Genomic DNA, 22,607 nt, shown 5'->3' on the forward strand with positions numbered 1-22,607 from the left:
ACTGGGGGCAGAACATCTCCCTGAACATCTCCTAATCTGTGCAGAAGGTCATAAAATTGGTTCACAAAAAATTGGCCCAACAAGGCGCTGAGCAGGGTCTCCATCCTTTTCCCCGCTGTCCAGATGAACAAATGCAATAATCTGCATGTACTTAGTATTCACTGACGTGCAGATGTTTAGGGCTGTAGATGTTTCTCTCACCTGCTGCCAGGGCACGCTCTCTTCTGTTAATTTAGTTGGCGGAGCTCAAGGTCATCTTGTTCATGCCAAAGCAGCGCAGCAGCCACCCTGCAGCCACACCTGTGCCCAGCCTCCTGCCTCCTCGGTCCTGAGCTGTGTCCTGACCCCTGGCTCAGCTTCCCTTGGATGCCTGCTCTGAGCAATGAACCTAACAGAGGCTTTGGAGCCTCTCCCCTAAAACTATTCCCATATGTTGCTATATCTGCATCTGCAAAGTTTTTGGGTGCGTGGAGGAGTTTTTGATTATCTTAACTTGGTGCTTCTTGCTGCATTTTAAGAACATTATTTCTTGTCCTGTCATTCAGTGTAGACAAAACAGTTTATATTCTTCCTTGCACTATCTGCACTAAAAGACTGTATTTATGTTCCTTTCAGACTTGTCTTTTTAAAGCTAAATGATCCAAAACATTTTAATAATTGCACATTCATCAAGTGTTCTAGATCTTACAAAGGATCATTTCATGAATACTGCAGTGTTTATAGCTTATTATAAATCTTTATATCTTGTTTTTCTTTTTCTTTTTTTTTTCTTTTTCCCCTAAGACAATGACATCATGGAATTGTGTTCAATTTAAAGACCACTTTTTTGTATAATTGTTTGTCCTACCAGTTAATCCCTGCTCTCTCTGGGCAGCTGATTATTTCTGCTTATATGTAATTACCTTGCTTTTCTCTCTATTGAATTCCATCTTACTTTTTTCCCAGAAAACTTTTTCATTTTGCCAAGATCTTTTTTTAATTTTACTTGTCCCCCTAGGTTCTATTTGAAACTACCACACTTCATATTCAACAATTTGGAGTGTGAATGGAAACTTCAGACATGACTTGATCCAGAGCAGACCGTTACACAATCTGCAGCGAATGTTTTCTTTTTGACAGGTTTGCAACAACCCCACAAGAATTTTGTTTATACAGTACTTCCCTTGCTTATCCAGAAGAATGGAGCATGACGCCATCAAAAGACAAAATACATGATCTCTACTGCTGGTCCCCAGCCCGTAAGTAGAGTAGCTGAATTGCCATTCTAGACTCAGTGCCCTCTCTTTTACCCGGGGAAGCGCAAGCTGACACCAGGAAGTCTTTCCTTTCCCTGAATGCGAGTGAAAGTGCCAACTACTAACTTGCACTGTAATTTTTTTGTATTTTATTTCACACAGGAACAGTCTGTGGGAGAGCCATAGCTAATTATGGATAAGGAATGGAGAAGTCACAATCTGGGGATGATTTTCAGACACTGTTGTCTCAGTGTAGGTAAAGAGTGTAGGCTCCTGTTTGACTGAACCTTGAAGACGTACAGTTTCATGGACTTTTATTGACCTGGATTACAGAAAGTCCTTGAATTTGGGCCTGACATGTTGCAGCATTGGTAATTAAGTGTGCAAACACAATTTAAAAAAATGTACCCTATATAAGAATACATATATCTCAAATGGCCAATGAACTTCTGTAAGCTTTAAGTTAAACCAAAATACAACTTACCTTTTGAGTAAGTAAAGCCTGAACAACCTGATTAGCTACCTGAAAGAAATAGATAATATAGTTTAAGTACACGATCACATGTGTTTTTGCATAATATTACCTTCTTTTGGGGCTTTATACTCCATTTTCCATCTACAACCACCATGAAAATTACTATTTTCATTATTTACTAGCATTTTCATCAGGTTATACTAGCAAGAATATATAAAATGCCAGTCATTACTTTTATGCTAGTCCTCTTTATACAAACGTCTATCAATTTTAGTGTGACATGATGGACATTTCCTTAACTTCTGTCATCTCTTCTTTAAACTAGATTAAAACTTCACAGGTTTATATGCAGCTGTTGTGCATCAGCATGGATTGACTTGCATTCACTAGAGCTGATTTTTACCAGCTGAGGAGTCCTGAATGTTTTCATGAAGTTTAATTGCTTCTTGATTCAATATTGACAAAATGGTACATCTATCATGACAAGCAGAAACCATAAAGAGCCACAGAAAATTAAAGTACCTACTGTCATCAAAATGTGGTTGGAAGGCATTCACACCACACAGCATAATTGACTTGAATGACATTACACACCATTGATTAGCGGAACTATATATTCAATGGGGAATTGTTGAAGTTATTTATATTATACACCCTTTCTAATTTATATTTACCAGCAGGCATGGGGGGAAAAAGGAGGAATGGAAAGAAGGGCCGAGGTAAGATTTTCTGTTGATGATGTCTAACTTGCAAGTTACATTTTCAATGTAATATAAGAGTTGAAGCTAATTCATTCCTGCAAAAGATTCAGTTCTGTTGGATCTAAAAGTTACCTTTGATTTGTACTATGGCAAAATTGCCTAGTATCAGTCTTTTCCTCTGAGTTGGTCCCTAACTTAAGGCAGCCTGTGGAACAATGGTCCCACAAAATTGCTCTATACATGATTTAACAGAAGACACAGGCTAATATTAGAACAGTAATAAGCAACAGAAGTAAATATGTTGCAGTTTTGAAAAACCATGTGCCTTGCCCTATGGGCTTTCAGAATCTACATCCAACAGCGTTCCTTCTGGCATATTCTTTCAACGTCTGTTTGCTCTACCTGAAAATTGAACAAACCATGTCTAATACATTATTTCTTTACTTTCTGACATGGAGTTACTTTACCAAGAAGAACTGAAAGGTTCTTTGAAGTGTGTACAAGTCTCTTGCAACAGAATTGCCTACAGAATTACACCTATACCTTTATATATTGAGTGTAAATGGCATGATCCTCCAAATGAGAAAAAAACCTGAATTTGCCAATGCATATGGGACAAATTTTCTAACTCTGAGTGTATGAAGTTAGGTATCTAAATGGAAGTACTTGCCAGTGATCCATAGCTCCCCCAGATCTCAGTAAGAAAGATATGGAGCTAGTTTCTTAACAAAATTAGGCTATTTCATTCTAGTACCTAGCAACATGGAAAAATGTGTTGCTATTACTATTCCAAGATTTTTAGGTCTGTATGCTTGGTGGGAACTGTGGTGGGAAGCCTCCAGTGAAATGTTCTGCAGCATCTACAGTTAATTTAGCAGTCTGTAAGTGGAATCGTGTCCAAACTTTTGCATTTCAAATGAGGTTGTCATTCTAGTCCTACAACAGGGTTAGTGTCCAGATGGAAATACACTGCTAAGCTAGAAGATCATTTTTACTTATAGGTATCAAGAGACACCATGGATATGAACAACGTCAGCCAGCACTACAAAACTTACAGTCACAACTACCAAAAGCTGAGACCATTGAAGGCAGAGGGACTGGTATCTGAGATGCAGAGTATGTGAAATTCCCACTGATATGAGACAGAACTGTGCCTCAATCCCTGCAAGAAAGAGGCTGTAAAATGACTTGACCTGTGACTCATCAAGTTAACAGGGCAAAACAAGGCATAGAACAGACGTGGCTGGTTCCTCAGTCTGCTGTTACGCAGCATAAGACACCACTTGCCTTCACACTGCCTGCCTTTCCTTTTGGCTTAATAGCCAAGATTTTTTGGTGAGGATTCTTTTTGTGGACTGCAATAAAAGAGATAAAAGATCAAGCTTCACTTTTTCCTTACACGATTATGTTTACACATACATGTTATAAAGTGGTCTTAATAGAAAAGGTAAAACAGAATGAATCAGAGAAAAGAGACCCTAGTGTAACATCTATTACACCTTTTACAAGTACTCAGATTTTACATGGCTGCCTTTAATGTATTTTTTCATATGCACAAAGACATTTCAACTGTACTAAAATGAAAGGTGTTATATTTTATTCAAACTTCAGAATGAGTTTTTACGATGACTTTGTATTTTTTATTAGCTAAGTGGATATGTATTCAATAACGTTACAGTTTAATTCTTAAAACATCAGCAAACATATTATCTAAGCTAAGTTACTCAATTTCCTGCTTATAAGTATAGTGAAGCTTGACAGAAGTCTCAGCTGGCACTGTAAAGTGAATAAACATGACATTACCACTTGCCAATAAACTGAGAGCTGAATTCTACGATAGGAAGCTAGGATTAGGCTTGCTAACCTCAAACACTGAAGGTACAGGACGACAATCCTGGTTTTAGCATTAAATTTTTCAGAGATGGAAAGATACGTATATGTGGTATTTCTGAAATTAAATGAGCTCTTTTAAGTATTAAGTACTGGAACTATTCAATAACATTTTCTTCCAGATATTTTTCTAAAGTTGTTTATATACATTCAAAAATGAACAATTGCTTTCAAAATCAGTGAGTATTTATTAAAATTCATGAAGGACTCTTTTTTTTTCCACAAAAATATTAATGCAAAACATTTTATTTTCTTGAGATCTCCAGTAAGAATCCTTTTTTGGAAAGGACTTTTTCACATGCAACGCATTCTCAGAAGACTCTAGATGGAAGTGAAGGTTCTCACATCGACTGGGTTATTCACTAATTACTTTTATATCTAATCTCCATATTAGTACTGTAATGAAGCAGAATTTCCTGGGGAGCTCCCCCAAGGGGATGTGCTCAGGTGGGTGCTAACTCAGGAATCCTGCAGAACTTATGATTATTAAAAAAAGGTTTTGCTGCCTAAGCCAACGGTAACAACTTCTTCACCTCAGTGCTCAGAAAGGAGTAGGTCCAAGTCTGTGCCAGCTAAAACAATGCTGGCTGCAGTGTCCCTGCCAAAGCACCATGGGAGCTCAAAGGGGAAGGAGGAGAAAAAAGTGATACCAAACAATGGAAAGGACAAGAAAGGGCATTGCACACACACAAAAAGATAAGCAAACAAAACAAATAAAAAGTAGGGAAGCACAAAACCACAGGTGACAAGAAGCATCCTCTCCTGAAAAAAGTTGACACAGTGGGAGAAGATGGATACAGCTGTGATAATATCGAAGAACTGTAAACAACCAGCCTAATGTTGAAAATAATAAAGTTCAGAGCATAGTTTGATATAATTATTCATTCTTCGAACTGCAACAGCATGTAAAAAATACAGCCTTGGATCAGAAATCCATCATGTTACTGCAAACACAGAATAAATACATATCATCTGTACTTGTAGTGTGCCTGCAGTGTTTTTTTCTGGGAGGGGCAGTTATGGTGCTTTACACATCTCCAAAATGTAGACAGGTGTAGACAGATTTTGTCCAAGACAATCCAAAAAATAATTTTAAGCTCTGTAATTTAAACTAAAGTAAGTAACTATATGATAATTTCATCCCCATCACCAAGAGTGCACTGAATAGTGTGACTCAGGCCAATGCAGACCAAGGCTCTGCAGCTGGCCCACAGCCACAGAACAGACAGCACGCAGCCTGGTGGGAAAGTGGATCTGCAAATATACTACACTGGTGAAAGTGTGGATTTGCTGATGAAAGTCAACCTAAATTGGAAGTTTGTTGTACCACAGCTATATTGATCATGACAGTAAAACTTCAGCAAATGCTAATTAAAAATTTAAAAAGCTGGTATGAATGCATGAATTGTTAGCTGCTATGTGTGGTTTAGACACTCGTGCACTCTTTTTTCAAAGGTAGAGCTACGAAGCCAGAGTAGGTTTTTGGTGTGTGTTTTTTTTTTTTTTTGGTTGCATGTTAGCTAAGTACTTACACTACTATGCATTCCCATTCCAGAACGAATAAATGATTTCCGCTAAGTAACACTTTAAGCTACTGAAAGTCTTGGACTTATTTTAAGTTCTTGCACATCCTGAAGAGCATTATTTCAGGAAAATGAGAGGAATGAGTAAACATCAGTAAACATCTCATCATACAGAGAAAGCTGTAAACTATAGGAGACACTGCCCAAAATCTTGTATGTCCTAAGGCAGACATTTCTGGAACGGTAAGCATTGATGGAGTGCTCAGGCAGTAACTGATGGGTGAATTATATAGCTGTAAATGGGAGGTCTGATCAGAAGATGAGCCATGCAGTAGAAGTCAGCCAACAGATAGGAAAAAACAAAACAAAACAAAAAAAAAACAGCATAAAGACCCAGGTATGTAAACATGAGGGGAACAGAGAGACAATTCCTATTACATAGGAAAGCTGGGGGATTTCTGACAGAAGAAGTCATTGCCACCTGTGTTCCACGTTACAGACAAGCAAGAGCACACAAAACCAAACAGGTAAATGTTAATTTTCTGCTCTTATAATAATTTACTGGGAGTAGGCATCCCTGCAAAAGGACATCTGCCTGACAGTTTAATTCCAGAATAACAACATCTTTGGTGGCAAAGCCAGTACACCAGTCAAGTTCCAAATATTGGTCACAGAGATACCAACTTTTTGGTGAAGAGGTGCAATCACAACAACAATTTACAGCAGATGTCACGGAGTATTTATGACTGACAGACACATGTTCTTGGAATTACATAGACTGAGGTAGTACGAGGAAATTGCAGAACAATGTCAACCTTGTATGAGAGGATAAATTCGTTTCTATTCATTTCACTGCAGTACCAGGTAGGAACACCCCTTTTTAGCTACCTTACCTCATCAAGACATCTCTCATACTGTTCTCTCTGATTTTCATTTTCCAGAGCCAGTGCTGAATTCTCTGCCTACAATAAAATACAATAAACAAATAAATATGTATATTAGTCAATGGGTATCTTGAATTACAGGATAATTCATAAATTTTCTTAAGGTGATTACTTTGTGTGCTTCTTCAAGATCCAAAATAAAAAGCACCATATAATTTGAGTAAAAATAGTTTATGAAATAATTCACACCATTCATTACAATTCATAACAATATACCAGCAGACATTCAAAGTATGTCTACAGTCTCATCTTGCCAGGTGCAACAGAGTCTGCAATGAAACACTATAAAAGATCTTGGTATATCTTTTTTTCTCCCTCTTTTACTCTTAGAGTGAACTTCCTGTCTGAGAAAGCCACTTGGAAGCGAACAGAAGCAGCTACTATCAAAAGGTAATGACAGGCAATCTTATGTAAACATTTACTTGTGGCAGCTTTTCATAAGCCAGGTTTCTGCATCGAGTAACTCCAGCTGCACTGACATGTAATAGATAATTGGTAAATTACACCCTTTAGCAAAACCAGAGAAATTTATTAATCTTTACCTTAAAAACAGCTACCATCACTCAAGAATACGAGTGGTATTTTCCTACCTCTAAATGCAACCTTAAAGTCAGAAATTTTTTCTCTAGTGCATGTCAGTTCAAATAACATAAAGTTTCCTGTACAGTAGTGCCTTTTATCTATCTTTAATTTCCATTACACTCATATTTTTGCATAGTGCAAACTTCAGAATGGCAGAATCTGGTACATAAATTAAAGGAAATCAATGCATTTTTCTATATATTATGACTTGGACTTTAGGAATACTGTCAGTGTTAGAAAAGGAAAATCTCGTAAGTGTGATGTATACAGCTGCATCAGAACAAGTTTCAACTAGTTTTCTTTTAAAGACTGAGAAACTAAAACAATATATAAAAAGCTATGAGTTAAAGCAGGCTCCAGAAAGCTCTTTGCCTCCCATGTATAACTTCTCATCACGTAACCGTAACACCACAATCACTGCATTCAGATAATTACAACTATTATACAATTTACATTACTCGCTTCACTTTAACTGTTCTGTCACTCTGTAAAAGTTTAACAAGTGCTGTTTCAAAAGAGTCATGGTTATATAATACAACACTCATAAATGTTGTTAATGTATAATTTTAGAGGAAAAATTAATGCAATGTACTATACGGAAAGAGTCTACAGAAAGATGCACAGTTATCACTTCTGTGTTAAGAACAGTCAATGATTCAACAAAATGAAAATCCCTAAGTCCAATAAATTGATTTAGTAACAATAATTTAAAATTCAGATAAATCCTAAAAATAGTATTAGGAAGGAAAAGTAAATGCACATAATTATCCAACATATTGAGTAATGAATAAAAGAGAGGTAAGAAAGAAAGATATATAGAGTTTACTTATTTAAGAGTATAAATAAAAGTGCTAATTCCATACACTTATTATCTTGTGGGTACAGTCCAAGCTAGCAAAGGTGGTAAAATGCTCTGCATAATATTTTCACAGTGCTTCCTCCCAATGGATTCAACATATGGCTATAAAAAGTCTATGGGTGAACCTGCAGGGAGCAATGTAAGACGAGGGAACAAAAAATACAGATGCAGAAGTAGCAAGGTAGAAGCAGAAGCCACAAAAGCAAGAGCAGCAGTAAGAAATCAGGAGCTGGAGGGTAAATAGTGCTCCTCCACATCGAAGACGCTATCACATACAGTTATCAGTTTGCTTTTACAGATGCATTCCAGCAGATTGATTGATAAAATAAAGAGACGATTGCTACATAAAAAGGTATTTCTATGAGTTAAAGATCTTCAGATGTTTCCTCTATGACTATCACCTTAAAATGTCATCCAGGATAAATTCTTACTGTTTTGAAGCTCTCATTAAAGGATTAGTCTGCACGGCCGTTTAACTCACTCATGTGGTGTACCTATGGGTTTAATTTTTTGAATTTTCATTTTCCATAATGTGAAAATATACTGTGTGATTTTATCCTAGAATAGTTTGAGCAGATTGCTTCCATATAGAGATGTCTAAAAGACCTACTACCTATAGTTGTACTATACAAAATACCCAGAGAAGTCCCCATTATTTCTTAGTCTTTTTTTTCCTTTGAATGCTGTGAGGTTTTAAAATGAAAGCTAAGCCTTCCTGGCTCTGTTAGCTGAATCTCTGATTTCAGTGAGCTATCCCTTTACAAACAGGCTACCAAAATTAGGAAATCTGAACTTGACAGCATTATAAATAAATGGTACATTTTTCCTCTTATCAAGCCATAGTGGAAACATCTGTATAATAAAACCCTTTTCACACCAGTGGCTCTGAAAGTGCAGAGAAAGGATGTAATGCAGCCAATGTTAGCTTGACTTCTGTGCTTCTTGATTGCCAAGCAAATCATGCCCATTTATTTGGCATTTTTGTAATGAGGACTGGACTAGAAGGGAACACTTGACCGACTTTGCTTAAGATTCTGCGCCAGTTCCCACAACTTGGGAAAACCAGGACTTGATACACTAAATCACTCTATTCAGCAACTGAATACTTGATAACAATCCACAATCCCCCAAAAGTATTCATTTAGAAAATCTGTAATAGCACTTGTGGTCTCAAAACCCTGCCTCCTAATCCAAACCTTCATTTATTTAGCAGAAACCACTGGGCTTTGCTGTTGCCGTACGTCTGCTCTTTCTTGCTCAGAGGGACCTGCCCACCTCCAGTATTGCTCATTCTGGGCATCTTCTGCCCATTAAGCAAAGTAGGTCTCATTGGAGGAAATCACTATTACATTTTATTTTCATATTTATTTTCAGGCCGTGCTTTCAGTAGGCTAAGCCGCAACAAGAAGCCCACACTTCTCTCAGCATGAAGGCTATTGCACACTTGCAGGCACCCAGAGGCAGTGGAAGAAAAGTACTGACCCCTCTGCCAGTCACTTCTCCCACACACAGATAGCCTAGCAGGGCAGCAAAATCGAGACTGCTGAGATACCCTCTGAGATACCACCTGACTTCTACGGTGATTTCTAGTTTTAGGTATAGCTATCATCTAGGTATTTATATGCGTTTTGTTACAGATGGAAATAAAACATCTCTGCCCTTCAGCCTCACAGACTAAAAGTGAAGCCTAGCAGACTGCTGCAGGCACACGACATTCAGCCACCTGCCACCAGCGCCCATAGGCAAGCTTGTGTTTTCTTGGGGGTCAGCTCCCAAAGCATGGTATCATTCTTACAGCCAGAAGTAACTGTGGCAGAACTGACCACTAAATGAAACATTGCATATGGTTTTTGGATTGTCATACATTCAAGGATCCTACAGATGTCACAACAGAGGGACTTCCTAGTTCTGATTTAGAAACATTATTGCCCACAAAAGTCTCTCCAAACATTGGAAAATTTAAATATTTCTATCAAGACTCGGGTAACGCTGAACAGCCGTCAACTGCCTTAATTAGAGACAGCTTTGCTATGAATGGTGAGAGTGAGTTTATGGAAAGTCAATTTGAAATCAAAAACTTCATATTACTTTGCATAAACCAGAAGTAACACTGCTAAGATACAGTCATTACAGAAGACTGTCAACTCTAAGTTTAATCCTTTTCTTGGGGTGGAAAACATAGCCATAGCAACAATGATTATCTTCAGGTCAACTAAGAGCCTTTCTCTCTCCTTCACAGATGCTGAAGAAAACTACTTTCACCTACGGGGCAGCTGCTCACTGTTTCATTTGAGACCAGTAACAGTCAGACTACAGGGCTGATACTCTGAGTTCCAGTCCTGTTCGTGCTGAAGTCAATACAAATCTGACATTTATTTCCTATGAATGAAGATCTAAGCCCGATGCAAAGAAATAAACTATATTTGTTTTCACATTACACAATGTTTCCTTAAAACTATTTTTTTTCTCTGGGATAGCAGGAAGCTCCTTGGTTCACAATGATTTGTTGCTTTTGATGCTATAGAAGAAACAAGGAGACAGAAAGCAGCCTTGGGATTTTTCATGTTACCAAAAAAGTGTTACTATACTCGATCAGTAAAGGCAGGCCAATTAATTACAATTAAAAAAATAATAATTGTAAAATGGTAATGATCATTAGGATACCCTTAACACTGAAACACAAGGAGCATCCATTCAAGCACTATAATCACCTAACCTTCAAATTATTGTGAAAATCATCATCACCTGAAGTCTAAAATGCACGTCATATATGCATGTCAGACTTATTTTTTTGTTAATGGACAACAAAAGGCACTACATACTTTTGCCTCATAGGCAAAAAGAAATATCCCCATAATATTCCCAAAAGAGAGAGAAGTGCTGTCTCCCCCAAAGTAGTCATTACCAGTAGGCTCTGAGACAAAAAGTGCTCTGCTGCCTTCCATTTTTTTCTGAGTTTTTATATCCTCAAGATATCCTCACCCACACTGATAGAGCCTGGCACCTTTCAGCTAAATAGTATCAGACTATAAATAGCTGAAATCAATATGTTCATCATAAATATACTCTAACATCGATACACACATTTAGGATGATTTCTTCATTCTCTCCTCTTCCCTCTTAACTGTCTTAGAGAGGATTATTAGAACAGGTTAAGGACTGCCTACTAGCTATACTTCGTTCAGCACTTACCCATGTTTGGTAGAAGTGGCAGACATTCTCGCATCTGAGAACGCCGTGAGACATCCATGTCTCCTCCAGATTTGCTTCTCTAAGTGGCACTTGAGAGGACATCTTTCACTTAACATCTTGCAAAAGCCCTTTCTGTGTGCTTCTTGAAAGAGGAGTGAAATGCTTAAATCATGTTTGAAATGAGATTTGGATTTCAGTCCCTAAAGTGCTTTTCAAAAAGTTTAATCTTAACCTTTATGTGCCTTGATTTATTAAGTCAGGAGAACAGGAACAACATTTTGTTATTTAGCTAGCCTATTTCAATGCGATATGAATGAGGATATGCTGGGTGCGCTGGGGTCTTTAAGTGAAGAATTACTTAATGTACCTATTAGGGAATCTTCAACAGGCAGTCCTCTACACCTTTAGCACCATGCTGAAAAGAATTAAAACACTGAAGTTTCTACTAGAAGACATGAATAAAAGAGAAGCACATAAAAACAGTTTTCCTTATTCAACCACTGTAGAGTTGAAACAACATAAAAGAATGGTAGAAGAAGGGAGAAGAAAGGGAAGGATAGAAAGCATTTACTGTGCACTGAGGGAAAAGCGGATGAAGGTCTAAAGGTTGTGTGTCAAGTTAGCAGCTCACCATGCTTTGAAGGTATCATCAATAAAGGTCAAGAGGAACAAAGTTATGACAGTGAACTTTAAAATCCCTGACAGAATGCTACAACAGTGGTTACCATGTGCACTTCTTTGCTATTCATACTAAACCATTAGTGCATTTATAGAAAGGTTTATCGATTTACACAGACACTCATTTGTCATGCCCCGCACAGTATATTAATAGCTGTCCAAGCACTTCAGAAGTGCTCAGCAATTTTTTCATGCTTTCAGCCTCTGATTTTGTATACTTCTGTGGTCACAGCTGCATACAGCACACTATTAGAGAGGTCAAAGCCTGTTACTGGTAAAAGTAAGTAACAACATTGTTGTAACCTTCCCCTAGGTCCTTATGGCATTTTTTTTTTGCTAAGCTGCCACCCTAGGAAGAGTTTACCACTTGAACCACCTCCATATATTTGGTTGCAGGAAACTTGGTATTATTCTGCCCACCTTACACAGAAAATTTGTCCTTTGAGATCTAACCCAGTAATCACACTTCCTTTTCAATTAAACAAGTTGTCAAAGTTTAACAGCAGAGTTATGCCGGCTAGAAGCAGATAAAATGACATCTTTGCTTTAAAATCAACGTAACGATAGGAACAACAGCCTAAATTTATTTCTAGCAATACAGAAGCATCGCCACTGGCCACTTGCCAGCGTTTCTTACGTTGCTACAGACACCTCCTTGCTAGGAGTAAGCTGGGAACTGCTCCCCACAGCCTGTCAGCACTGGGCTGCTCCCCGATCCTGTCCCACAGCAGGACAATGCCGGAGAGCCCTGGAGCCTCCCTGCCGAGCTGTCCCCCCCCAGGGCAGCGAGTGAGACTGGGGAACGCCACGTGCTGATGGAGTAACGGGGCGCTGGGCAGGCTAGTACTTAACTGAACATTACCAGATGCTTTTTCAACTGTTCCAGTCTCATTCTTCCGCCTCGTGGAGATGGGGAAAAAAAAAAGCAAAAAGGACAAATTATTGATACGACAGCCAAGCTTCTCAGCCTTGCTTGGGAACACAGGGGCCCCTTCTCAACTGCAGCATTTTCAGATTTCTTTTCAGCCTTTCCTCTTCAGCCATACTTACAAGATTTGACATATTTTATCTGAAATATTCAGTCAACGCTCAGCTCAATTTAAATAAAACACAGGATGAAAGCAACATGTGCAATTTTAAATTACAAAATACAGAACCATAAAAGAGTTAACCATAATTCTGTCTGTAAGAAGGCCACAATAAAGCTCTCTGGGAGGGATCATTCTTGAAATTAAAAATTTTAGTATTGTTTTTTAAGTTCTTTACTGACACAAAAATCCCATGAGATTAGAAGAAGCCACCACCAGTTCCCACAAGCAGCCTATCTCACAGCCATGCTAAATTATAGCTGTGCTGCCAGCAAAATGGGGTTGTAGCCTCACAGAGAGCAGCATAACCTTCTTGTTTTAATGTATGCTAGAAATCAGAAGATTATTCAACATCAAAAGGCTAACCACTTAAGACTATGTAAGAACTTGGCTTTAAATGTTTTTAAGAAAAAGCAGCCCAAGGTCTCTGCAGCTGCATATGGTGCTTTACGAATAATTGATGAGCTGATTCGTGTATTTAAACATGAATTTACACTGGAGATTATATTAGCTTTAAAAATCATACAGATTTCATGCTGCCAGAGATAAGAAAACAGAACTTGCCCGTTTTATGCCCAGATCTGGAGCAGATGGCTGGGAGACCCAACCCTGGGTCCTGGACAGGGCTCATAGGCAGGGAGCTCCTCTCCTGCCCACTGAGTGTCTCCCACTTCCCATAGGAAGACAAAACTGGTTCTCGGCTTAAATGGCAAAGCCTCCTTTTTGAAAGGGGACAGCTATAACCTAGTCCTTCAAATCTACTTATGATGGAGGAACGTACGAACTTCAGCAGATGAACCAAACAAACCCAAATCAAATGATTCATACACATCTGATGAGACTGCCTCCTAAAATGTGCTAAAAATGAACCTCACATTCCTGGGAATTCCTCTGTGATTTTTTTTTTCCCCGTTGTTATTTCCAGAAGTTGCGGCTAGAAATTTTTAACTGGTTCAAGCATGGTAATATTTGTCTTTTTTTTTTTTGGTTGTCTCTAATGTGTTTAAGAATGACAAGCCTTTAAAACCTTCAACATTTTCCCTCCTGACACCACAGAAATGTCTAGAGTTGACATTTTAAAGAGAAGGTTAGGAACAGATCTAGCAAAACAGACTGCCCAGGCTTATCTTCCAGCAAATAAATATCTAGGCTACCAACAGATCTATCAATAATAGCTTTGTCTGTTTCCTTGCATACAAATTTTAGCAAATGGCAAATTCTAGCATTATTTACAGAGACTATAATAGACTTACAATATGCCCACTGGCAATGCACTGTCAATACAGGCCTTTGAACAAATAGGTTAAAATTGTGAAGTATGACTTTTTTTTTCTCCAAAAATTATTCCAAATGATCACCAATAAAACATTTTTGAGAACAAGAAATAAAATAGAATCAAAGATATATAGAAATATATATATATAGATATATATATCTATCACATATATATGTGATAGATATATATATCGTAGATATATAGATAGATATCTAAAAAAAATCATATATATATAGGAGAAAAATAGATACAAATAAGCAAAGATAAGCAGCATAAAGCTGTGTGTTTTTTCTGAAGTTGAAGATACACGTACAGAGGTGATAGTACACGTACTGTACACACACTTGATGAAGCACAGAAGTACGAGCACGGAGACCCAGAAGCCCCAGCAGAACTCCTGCTTTTCACCACTTGCCCTCTGCACAAAGCGCTGAGCTGTGCGCCTCAGTGCGACGCCGCGCTCTGCACAGGGATCGCGGCGCTTGGCTCGCCTGTAAACCACAGGCAAGACACCTCTCGCTCATGGCCCAGCAGCCCCAAGAAGCTCTGCGATACAGAGCCGTTGATTTGGGCAGAAGGAAGGAGGAATGCTGAAAGTCATTCACCCATCCCAAAACTGCTGCTGTGCCAACAGTCCGGGTCCTCTCCCTAGAAGCGTGTACCTGAGCACGATGCTACAGGCCACAACACCATCACACAATTGCATGATGTAAGACTGAAATGTTATGCAAGGAACAATTTGTGCCTGTTGCACAAATTTTTGTGCACAATTGTTTTGTGCACAATTTTTGTGACTGTTGCACAATATTTTCTGATTTTCCAATGTTTACATTTGGTGATCCTTCCCCTTGCAAACTGTGAACCTGAGGCAGCTGCTCCATCTCCTTCATTTTCCTCTTGTATTAAGTGATTTGTTCCCCTTTGAAACAGGCTGTCCCTGAAAAACTCAGAGGACCTCCCTCCAGCAGACTTACAGTGCTTCCCCATGTAATATTATGAGGCAGTTACTTCCTCTATCAAAGAGCTAAAAACAAAATCCCTTGTCTATAAAAAAAAAAGTAAGCAGTCCTGAAATCGGAACTGAAATTAAGACTCTTACAATTAATGCAGGTAAATAAAAGCAAGCAGTGTGGACCTGATTCAACTTAAAGGACATTTTGTGTTTAATTTCTATTTAACGTATACATAAAGATCTTTGTATTTTAAGCTCTTACATGGATTAATCCTATCACATTTGTTCAGCTGCATTTGTTTCAATTTTATTTTATTTATTTTTTTTTGGTAAAAAGACCAAACTCTTCAGGGAAAATTCAAATTCTTTGAAATTAGTAAAAAGTAGTTGAAAACCTTTGGCTATGTATGCACCCAACACAGAAGCTTGATGAAAAAAACTTTCATTGAAACCATTTTCAAGTAAAATATTGATTTTCATTTGAAAGGAAACCTTTTGCAGAAGATTTAGATCAAATTAAAAAATTACACTGATATACCTATATATATATACACACACAAATATTTGTACAGTACAACTATTTGCAGGGCTTTGGGTCCTTCTGAAGTGATATACATGGCACCCATTTTTTAAAAAAAAAAGTCACAAAACAGATGTTCTTTTATAAAAATAAAAAATAAAAATCAGATCTTGAGCAAAACTCGTATACTTTCAGGACAGTTTTTCAAGCAATGAGCAAGGTAACTTTAGAATCATAAAACTCTGAACAACGTATCCTTCAAACCTTTGCAATCTTGACCATGACGCAGTCACAGCTTTCTATTTTCTATGACTCCATTATCTACACCTTCCTGAGTAGCACACTCAACACCAAGGTTAATTAAAAGTAGAGTATGAAAAGAATGCAGCATTTGAGATTTATGTACGAAAATTAATCTTTGGACAACTTTGTTTCAACAGAACCCATTTCTTATTTTTCCCCACTTGTCTAGCTGAGATTTTCATAGCAAATAGAGGTAATACTATCGATTCATGGCCTTGGGAAACAAGTATGGAAAAGAAACCCAAGAGATGAAGAGTTCGTCTTTAGAAGAAAGACAGTATCTAAGTATAGGAATAAACCACAAAGGTCTTAACCTTGTTTTCTTCAAAGGTGAAATTTAGCTATTTTTTTAAGCAATTTTACTGCAGCTTTTCAAAGTTTGGCAGGCCACACTAAAATATTCAATTCAGAAATATAATCCAATTTTAGAATCTAATTTAAAAAATAATGATGATGTACTTTTCCTTTAAAAACTACAATTAAAATGATAGTCAATGGAATGAAATAGAAAACCTTAAAATAAAGCAGAAGAAGGCCAAGGAATTTAAATATCTATATATAGGAATATTTTTTTTAGATTTCTAGAAATTCTATCTACCAAGAGCAGCTTTTCTCTTTTAAAATGGCTTTTATCTATTTTTTCTAATATCACTGGAATGAACATGGGATATAATTTCATAGGTTAACGCAAGCAATGGCCCTCAAGCAATAATCCCAGAGTGCTCCTTGCACCCAAATGGAAAGAGTATTAATAAATGATAGTAACCTGCAAATTTGGACCTAAATTTGGCACTGTCTTCATGGAACACCAACACACCCCACGCTCCCTGTTCCGCAGGAAACTAAGGAACTGAGCATGTTTGGGGCTGATACTAGAAAAAGAACATGCAAAACTTTAAAGCATTCCTGCCTTTTTTCCCTGTGTACCTTTTAACGTACAATCAATGATACTATTCACTGTCTCCCATTAACTGGTTATTTTAGTTCCCACTGAAAGGTGAAACAACAGATGTTTTGCCCTGTCTCGGTGAATGAGGATGGTGAATTTTTATCGTGAATTTTTATCAAGAAATCATTTTTTATCCCGATTATTTATTCAAAGCTTTTGCATGTAGTTAAAAATAATTCTATGTAATACAGTAATTGAAACTGACAGCCTGGCAGACACAGATCCCCCTGTGCTGAAATGTCACATCCATTGCCTGTGTGATGTGAAACTCGTATTAGTTCCCTGGTATCCAATGATTCTTTAAGTGGGAAAACCTGATTTTTCTTCTCCAAGTAAACGTGTGATTTCTGATGCAATGGAAGAAAATACACAAGTGGTTCTCCTTTATAAAAATATCCTGTGAGCTTATTTTGATTTGAACTGTGAGAAAAAAGAATGATTTTTCTTTGCTACACTATGCAATAGATTTAAAGTATTACACAATATTATAATTGATACTGTCAGAAAATTTCTTTTAAACATAACGAAATATAAAATATGTTATTTTCCTCCTTCTATGATGAATCATTTTATTCTACTCCTTTAAAGACTCAGAGTTAAAAGGTTTCCACCACAATAAGCTATTAATGTCAACCATTTCACAAGGCATAACGTAAATTTATAACAAGTTTCCCTGTTCTTAACTACACAGGAGCATTGAGTTATTTCTGAAGGCAATGTTTCCTGCAATTTCACTTTCTTCATCCAAGTCACCCATAAGTCAACAGCCCCAGGTACTTAAAAATGAACTTCTTTTGATGGTTTCAGTTATGTCTCTCCCTTCCAGGTAAGGAGTCGAGAAGCAAAGCAAAGCAGAACAAGGTAGTGGTTTGCTGTGCTACGAATAGCATCAAATGCTATATAATGTGCAGGAATTGTTTTGTAGCCAATAGCTAGCTTCTTATAACTGAATCACAAAATTACTGTTTCATTTCTTGCTAACTGAAATAAAACTCAATTTGTAATCAGTCTGCATCTCCTGAAAGCTTTTTATATAATATATATATTTTTAAGAGACAGAGCAAGTACAATGCCCCTCACTCCACACAGCAATACGTGGTGGGCTGATTTCTGCATGGACATTTGTTAAATGATTAATTTTATTTTTAATCTTTGAGAGCAGAATAGTGAATTTACAAAGTAATTGCATTTTGCTCGACAGATAAACAGCTCAGGCCTCAAATTCTGTCTATTTAAAGTTTCAACAGTTTGGAGTTCCGTCTGTTCTTTCTGCCCTGTGGACTGTGTTCACGTTAAGGAAGACAGATGTAGAGGAATGAGAATCCCTTAGAAGCTGTCTGATGTGACAGTACCTGACTGCTACCCTAATTTCTCACAGGAAATTTCCCCCATTGGGCTGGCTGATGTCGGGTGCACCTACATCAGCTTTTTGGCTTGGATAAGCAGTGAGCATCTTTCTCAAGTATTTTTCTGATAATCCCCCTGACCAGGCTACGGTTCACACTTTGGTATGGCTTTGGGGCCAACAGACCGTTTCTTTCAGACAGAACTGAAGGAGGAACTCCTACCACTCCTGGGCTTGACTAGAGCTAGGCCAAAGGACTGCACCTCCCTGCACCGAAGGGAAAGGCAGGCCTGTTGGGAAGGCTTTCTCCTACATGAAACAGAGATGTGCCAGAGGCATTTTTTTTACTTGGATAATTTTACAACTTGGTATTTCATGAAAATATAAAATATGAAACTGTACAGAAACATAAACATTAAAGTTAGCTACACAGAAAAAGAATCACCAACAACTTTATTTTAATTAAATATTATGAAGTGTTACAGTGAAATACTGAATACTTTCCTAAGATTTATTCAACCTTGCTTTTCAGTATATAAAATTTTTCTCAGAGCTTATCCTTTGTACTTTCATTTACTGGTAAACTATACCCCTAAGAGGTCCAAGAAAAGCCTTACATTATGCACTATGGGAGCACGTAGCAAATTGCAAAAATTCTCAAAAAAAACCAAGCTTTGGATAACAGTAACAGTTTCATATGGATTTTTTTAAGACAGGAAACACTCAGTTATTTCTTAAATGTTGTGTACATTACAGAAAGTGCATTAATTAACATATTGTATTGAGTCATTTGCTATTAAAAAAAATAAGAATAGAACATATATTAAGTCAAATTTGATGGGATTCAGAGGTGTTCCAGTAAGAAACTCAGGCATGAAAAGTGCAGCAGCAGCAGCCCAACAGCCCGGCTCGGATCTACAGAATGAGCCAAAGTGGCATCACACATAAGTAAGCACAACTCTAGTAGAGCCACTGGAACTGCACCCACCTGCACACGTCCCAGTTTGACACAAGATAGCCAAATACACTACTGCTAGGATCAAACATGAGGATATGTTGCTGTTATCTTATTCCAAGTTGCTGTTCAAGAGCATTATCTGTGATTAATTGATTGGCCTAAAGGGAAAATGTGGAAAAAAGAACAAAAATAAATCAATGTGTGAAATACTATGCGATGTAATATATACCTAGGATCGATCATATTACTGCTCTGTCAGTACAGGCTGCAGTTGGGAAATATCCCTGCCTGGCAGAGGTCACCAGCAGGGCAAATCAGTTGCTTAAAAACATCAGAAGTTCTCATCTCTTATTTCTATTCAATTTCTCTGTGAAAAATAGATTTTTCTCCTAATATTAGCAAGTCCTTTGTTACAATGAACTAAGAACACCTAGTTTTACCAACCTAATTCGGTAAAATTTTGAATAGATACCCTTGGGTCACTGTGAAGGACAAAACATTTGATAAAAAGAGTACAAAAAATACCAGCACTGTTATGTAAAAAATATATATATATATACTGCCCCACAAAGAGGAACCAAGAGGAAGACACTAGCTCTTTCCCTAGCTTTGAAGACAAGTCAACACTCACCAAGCAGCTCTGCAAAGATCCCCCAAAGCTAGCTCAGGTTGCTAACATCCTGTTCTAGCAGGGCTAAGGCCCTGGGTTTCCAGAGGAGTTAATTAGTCCCAACAAAAATGATGCTTCTGCTACCTGAAGTATCTTGCTTGGCAGTGTGGAATGCACGACAGCCTCCACAGCCCAACAAACTTTGGATCCACTTCTTCGGCTGACCCGAAACTGTTGTTACGACAACTTTACAGAGGACATTGGCTAACAAAATAACCATTTTTTAGTATTTTAGTCTTAGATTTGTTAGCGAATGATTTACTGAAAAGGTGAATGAAAAACCTTGGTCTTACTTGCTTCCTCTTTTTTCTGTTTCTTAAGAACTTGAATATTAAGACCAAGGTCATTAAAATCAGAAAGATTATTCTGAAAGAACGTCATTTGATTGTTGGAAGACAATAAGGAAGCATGAAAACTTATAAATGGGAAGAGTTGTAATTACAAAAGGAACTTTTTGTCTTCTAAATAATATCCGTATCTTGGCCAGCCTTGCATGCATCTATACTAACCAGAACAGGAATAGAAAGTCCATGAATTGCAAAGATGAATGGGCTCTGTCACCACACGTAATGGAAGGCTAGTAGTTATCTCAGGTATTCCTGTGGGAAGGGAAGAAACTCTGCCCTCTAGATGGCATTATGCACCTGCATATCCCAGACGCATGCAGAGCCCTGCCAGGCAATTTAATCATTTCTCCACCTGCACAGGAAACGCGAGCACATACGTCAAGGAGATCAGATGGCAGTTCTTGGTCTCAACGGAAAGGTGATAGCTGCACATTGCTAAAAGGCAGAGCAGAGGCTACCCAGGACTGAGACCCTGTCTGAGCCATTTGACGTGGGAAGCAGAGGAAAGGTGCTCACCCTGAGAAGCAGCAGAACGGAGGCTCTCCCCGACACCATATGGGGAAAGGGAACTTAGAGCAGGCAGTGATGGGCAGTATGTGAAAACAAATAATTCAGAAACACTTGCAGGAAAAAAAGAATAAGATTGTCCTTACGAAAAAAACAAACCTATACTTGGCATTTAATAGTATTATATATTTGAATCAGACAAATGTGTACTAAAGCATGGATATATACATGCAGGCATGTAAGTCAGTGGACGTAAGGTTACATCATATCCATGTATAGCAATTTTGATGAAAAGCTTAAATTAAATATTTGCTTAGTGGTTACCAAGCATCTATGGAACCATCAAGAAAAATCACAGTCCTGCATAATGGACCAAAGTGAGACTATTCCACGTTTGATTTATCTATTCTTTTTATATTTATTACTTATCTTAAGATCTGGGCTTATAGACATGATAGATTAAGTAGATTTAAAAATAATTGTTTGAGTATTTTCTGCTGTAGATTTTTGAAGTGTCTGCATAATAATGCCAGTGAATATTGAATTCTACAGCTATGTTCACTGTATAGATTTCACATGTGTAGTTAAACATACAGCCAACACAGGAGCCCAAATCCACATCACGACAAGCACTTACATGATGCCAGTCAGCATAGCTCTGGTAATTCTAGTAATTTGAGTGTAACTATACCTGCCCAGAGTCTCAGCTGTAACCTTTAATTTTGTGTTCCTGCAAGACGGAAATCACTGTCAAACTACTAAAAAGCGCATCACCATGTGGACCTCATTATTGTTTCATTTTCCAAGGCCAGTGAAAAGAAATGAAAAGAGTAATTATTTTTGCTATGTAAGAGTTGTAAGGGATTCAGTCCAACAGTTGAGGTAAATTAATCGGGATTTCCTGCGCAGCCAGTAGAGAATGCCCACAGAATACAGGGATTTTCTTGATAATGCTACTTTGACATGAACTGCAGCTATTTATTTAGTTTATGAACTATATGACTCCCATTACTGTCAGCCAAATTGCATGCATTAGTATGCAAATTAAAAATATAAGGCATGATTCTAAAATCCGTTACGCAGAATCTTTCCTCTGAAATAAGTGCTGCTGTGAGGAATGAGAAAGCTCACAAAAGGGGCTTTTGCAGAGCCTGGCCCAGCCTGGCACACCTGATGGAGACTGTTTTAAAAAACTTCTGAGTCTCGCTCTTTGAAATGATATATGTGTTGGGATAAACACAGCCACCTAGATCTGTAACATACTATTGGAAAATCTCATTTCACTCAGCGAGGAGAGTGAATTTTCAATTGTATCACATGCCTGATTGCTATAAAAGGTAAGTCGCATTATCTACTGATTACGTGCAAGAAGGCACTATACATGGAGAGAAGGGCACTGAAAAACTACTCTTACTTAAATTATAAAAGTCAGACCAAAATATCAGATTCCTTCAGTGCAACCTAGCAAGGACTCTTTGCAGAACATGGTTAACATTTATTTCAATAGAGAAAATTTGACAGGTTTAATAAAACCAAGATGATTTTCCTTCACTTCTGTAACTTACCTTTTCTCCACTACCTAGACCTATTTCTCAGACCTTCTGACACCAAAT

The 22,607-nt window shown here is 37.7% G+C and overlaps 1 protein-coding gene across 1 annotated transcript in view; it reads right to left on the reverse strand.

Moving 5' to 3' along the window:
- Positions 1 to 22,607, reverse strand: part of NCKAP5 (NCK associated protein 5) — a 366,387-nt gene that overhangs the window by 88,797 nt on the left and 254,983 nt on the right. The window contains exons 8-9 of the mRNA XM_035556100.2: positions 6,718 to 6,786; positions 1,720 to 1,758 (exon numbers count right to left, since the gene is read on the reverse strand). Coding sequence (XP_035411993.1) covers positions 1,720 to 1,758; positions 6,718 to 6,786 — 108 coding nt within the window. The remainder of the gene's footprint in view (positions 1 to 1,719; positions 1,759 to 6,717; positions 6,787 to 22,607) is intronic.

The sequence above is a fragment of the Cygnus atratus genome, chromosome 6 (assembly GCF_013377495.2).
Source record: "Cygnus atratus isolate AKBS03 ecotype Queensland, Australia chromosome 6, CAtr_DNAZoo_HiC_assembly, whole genome shotgun sequence".
NCBI lineage: Eukaryota > Metazoa > Chordata > Aves > Anseriformes > Anatidae > Cygnus > Cygnus atratus.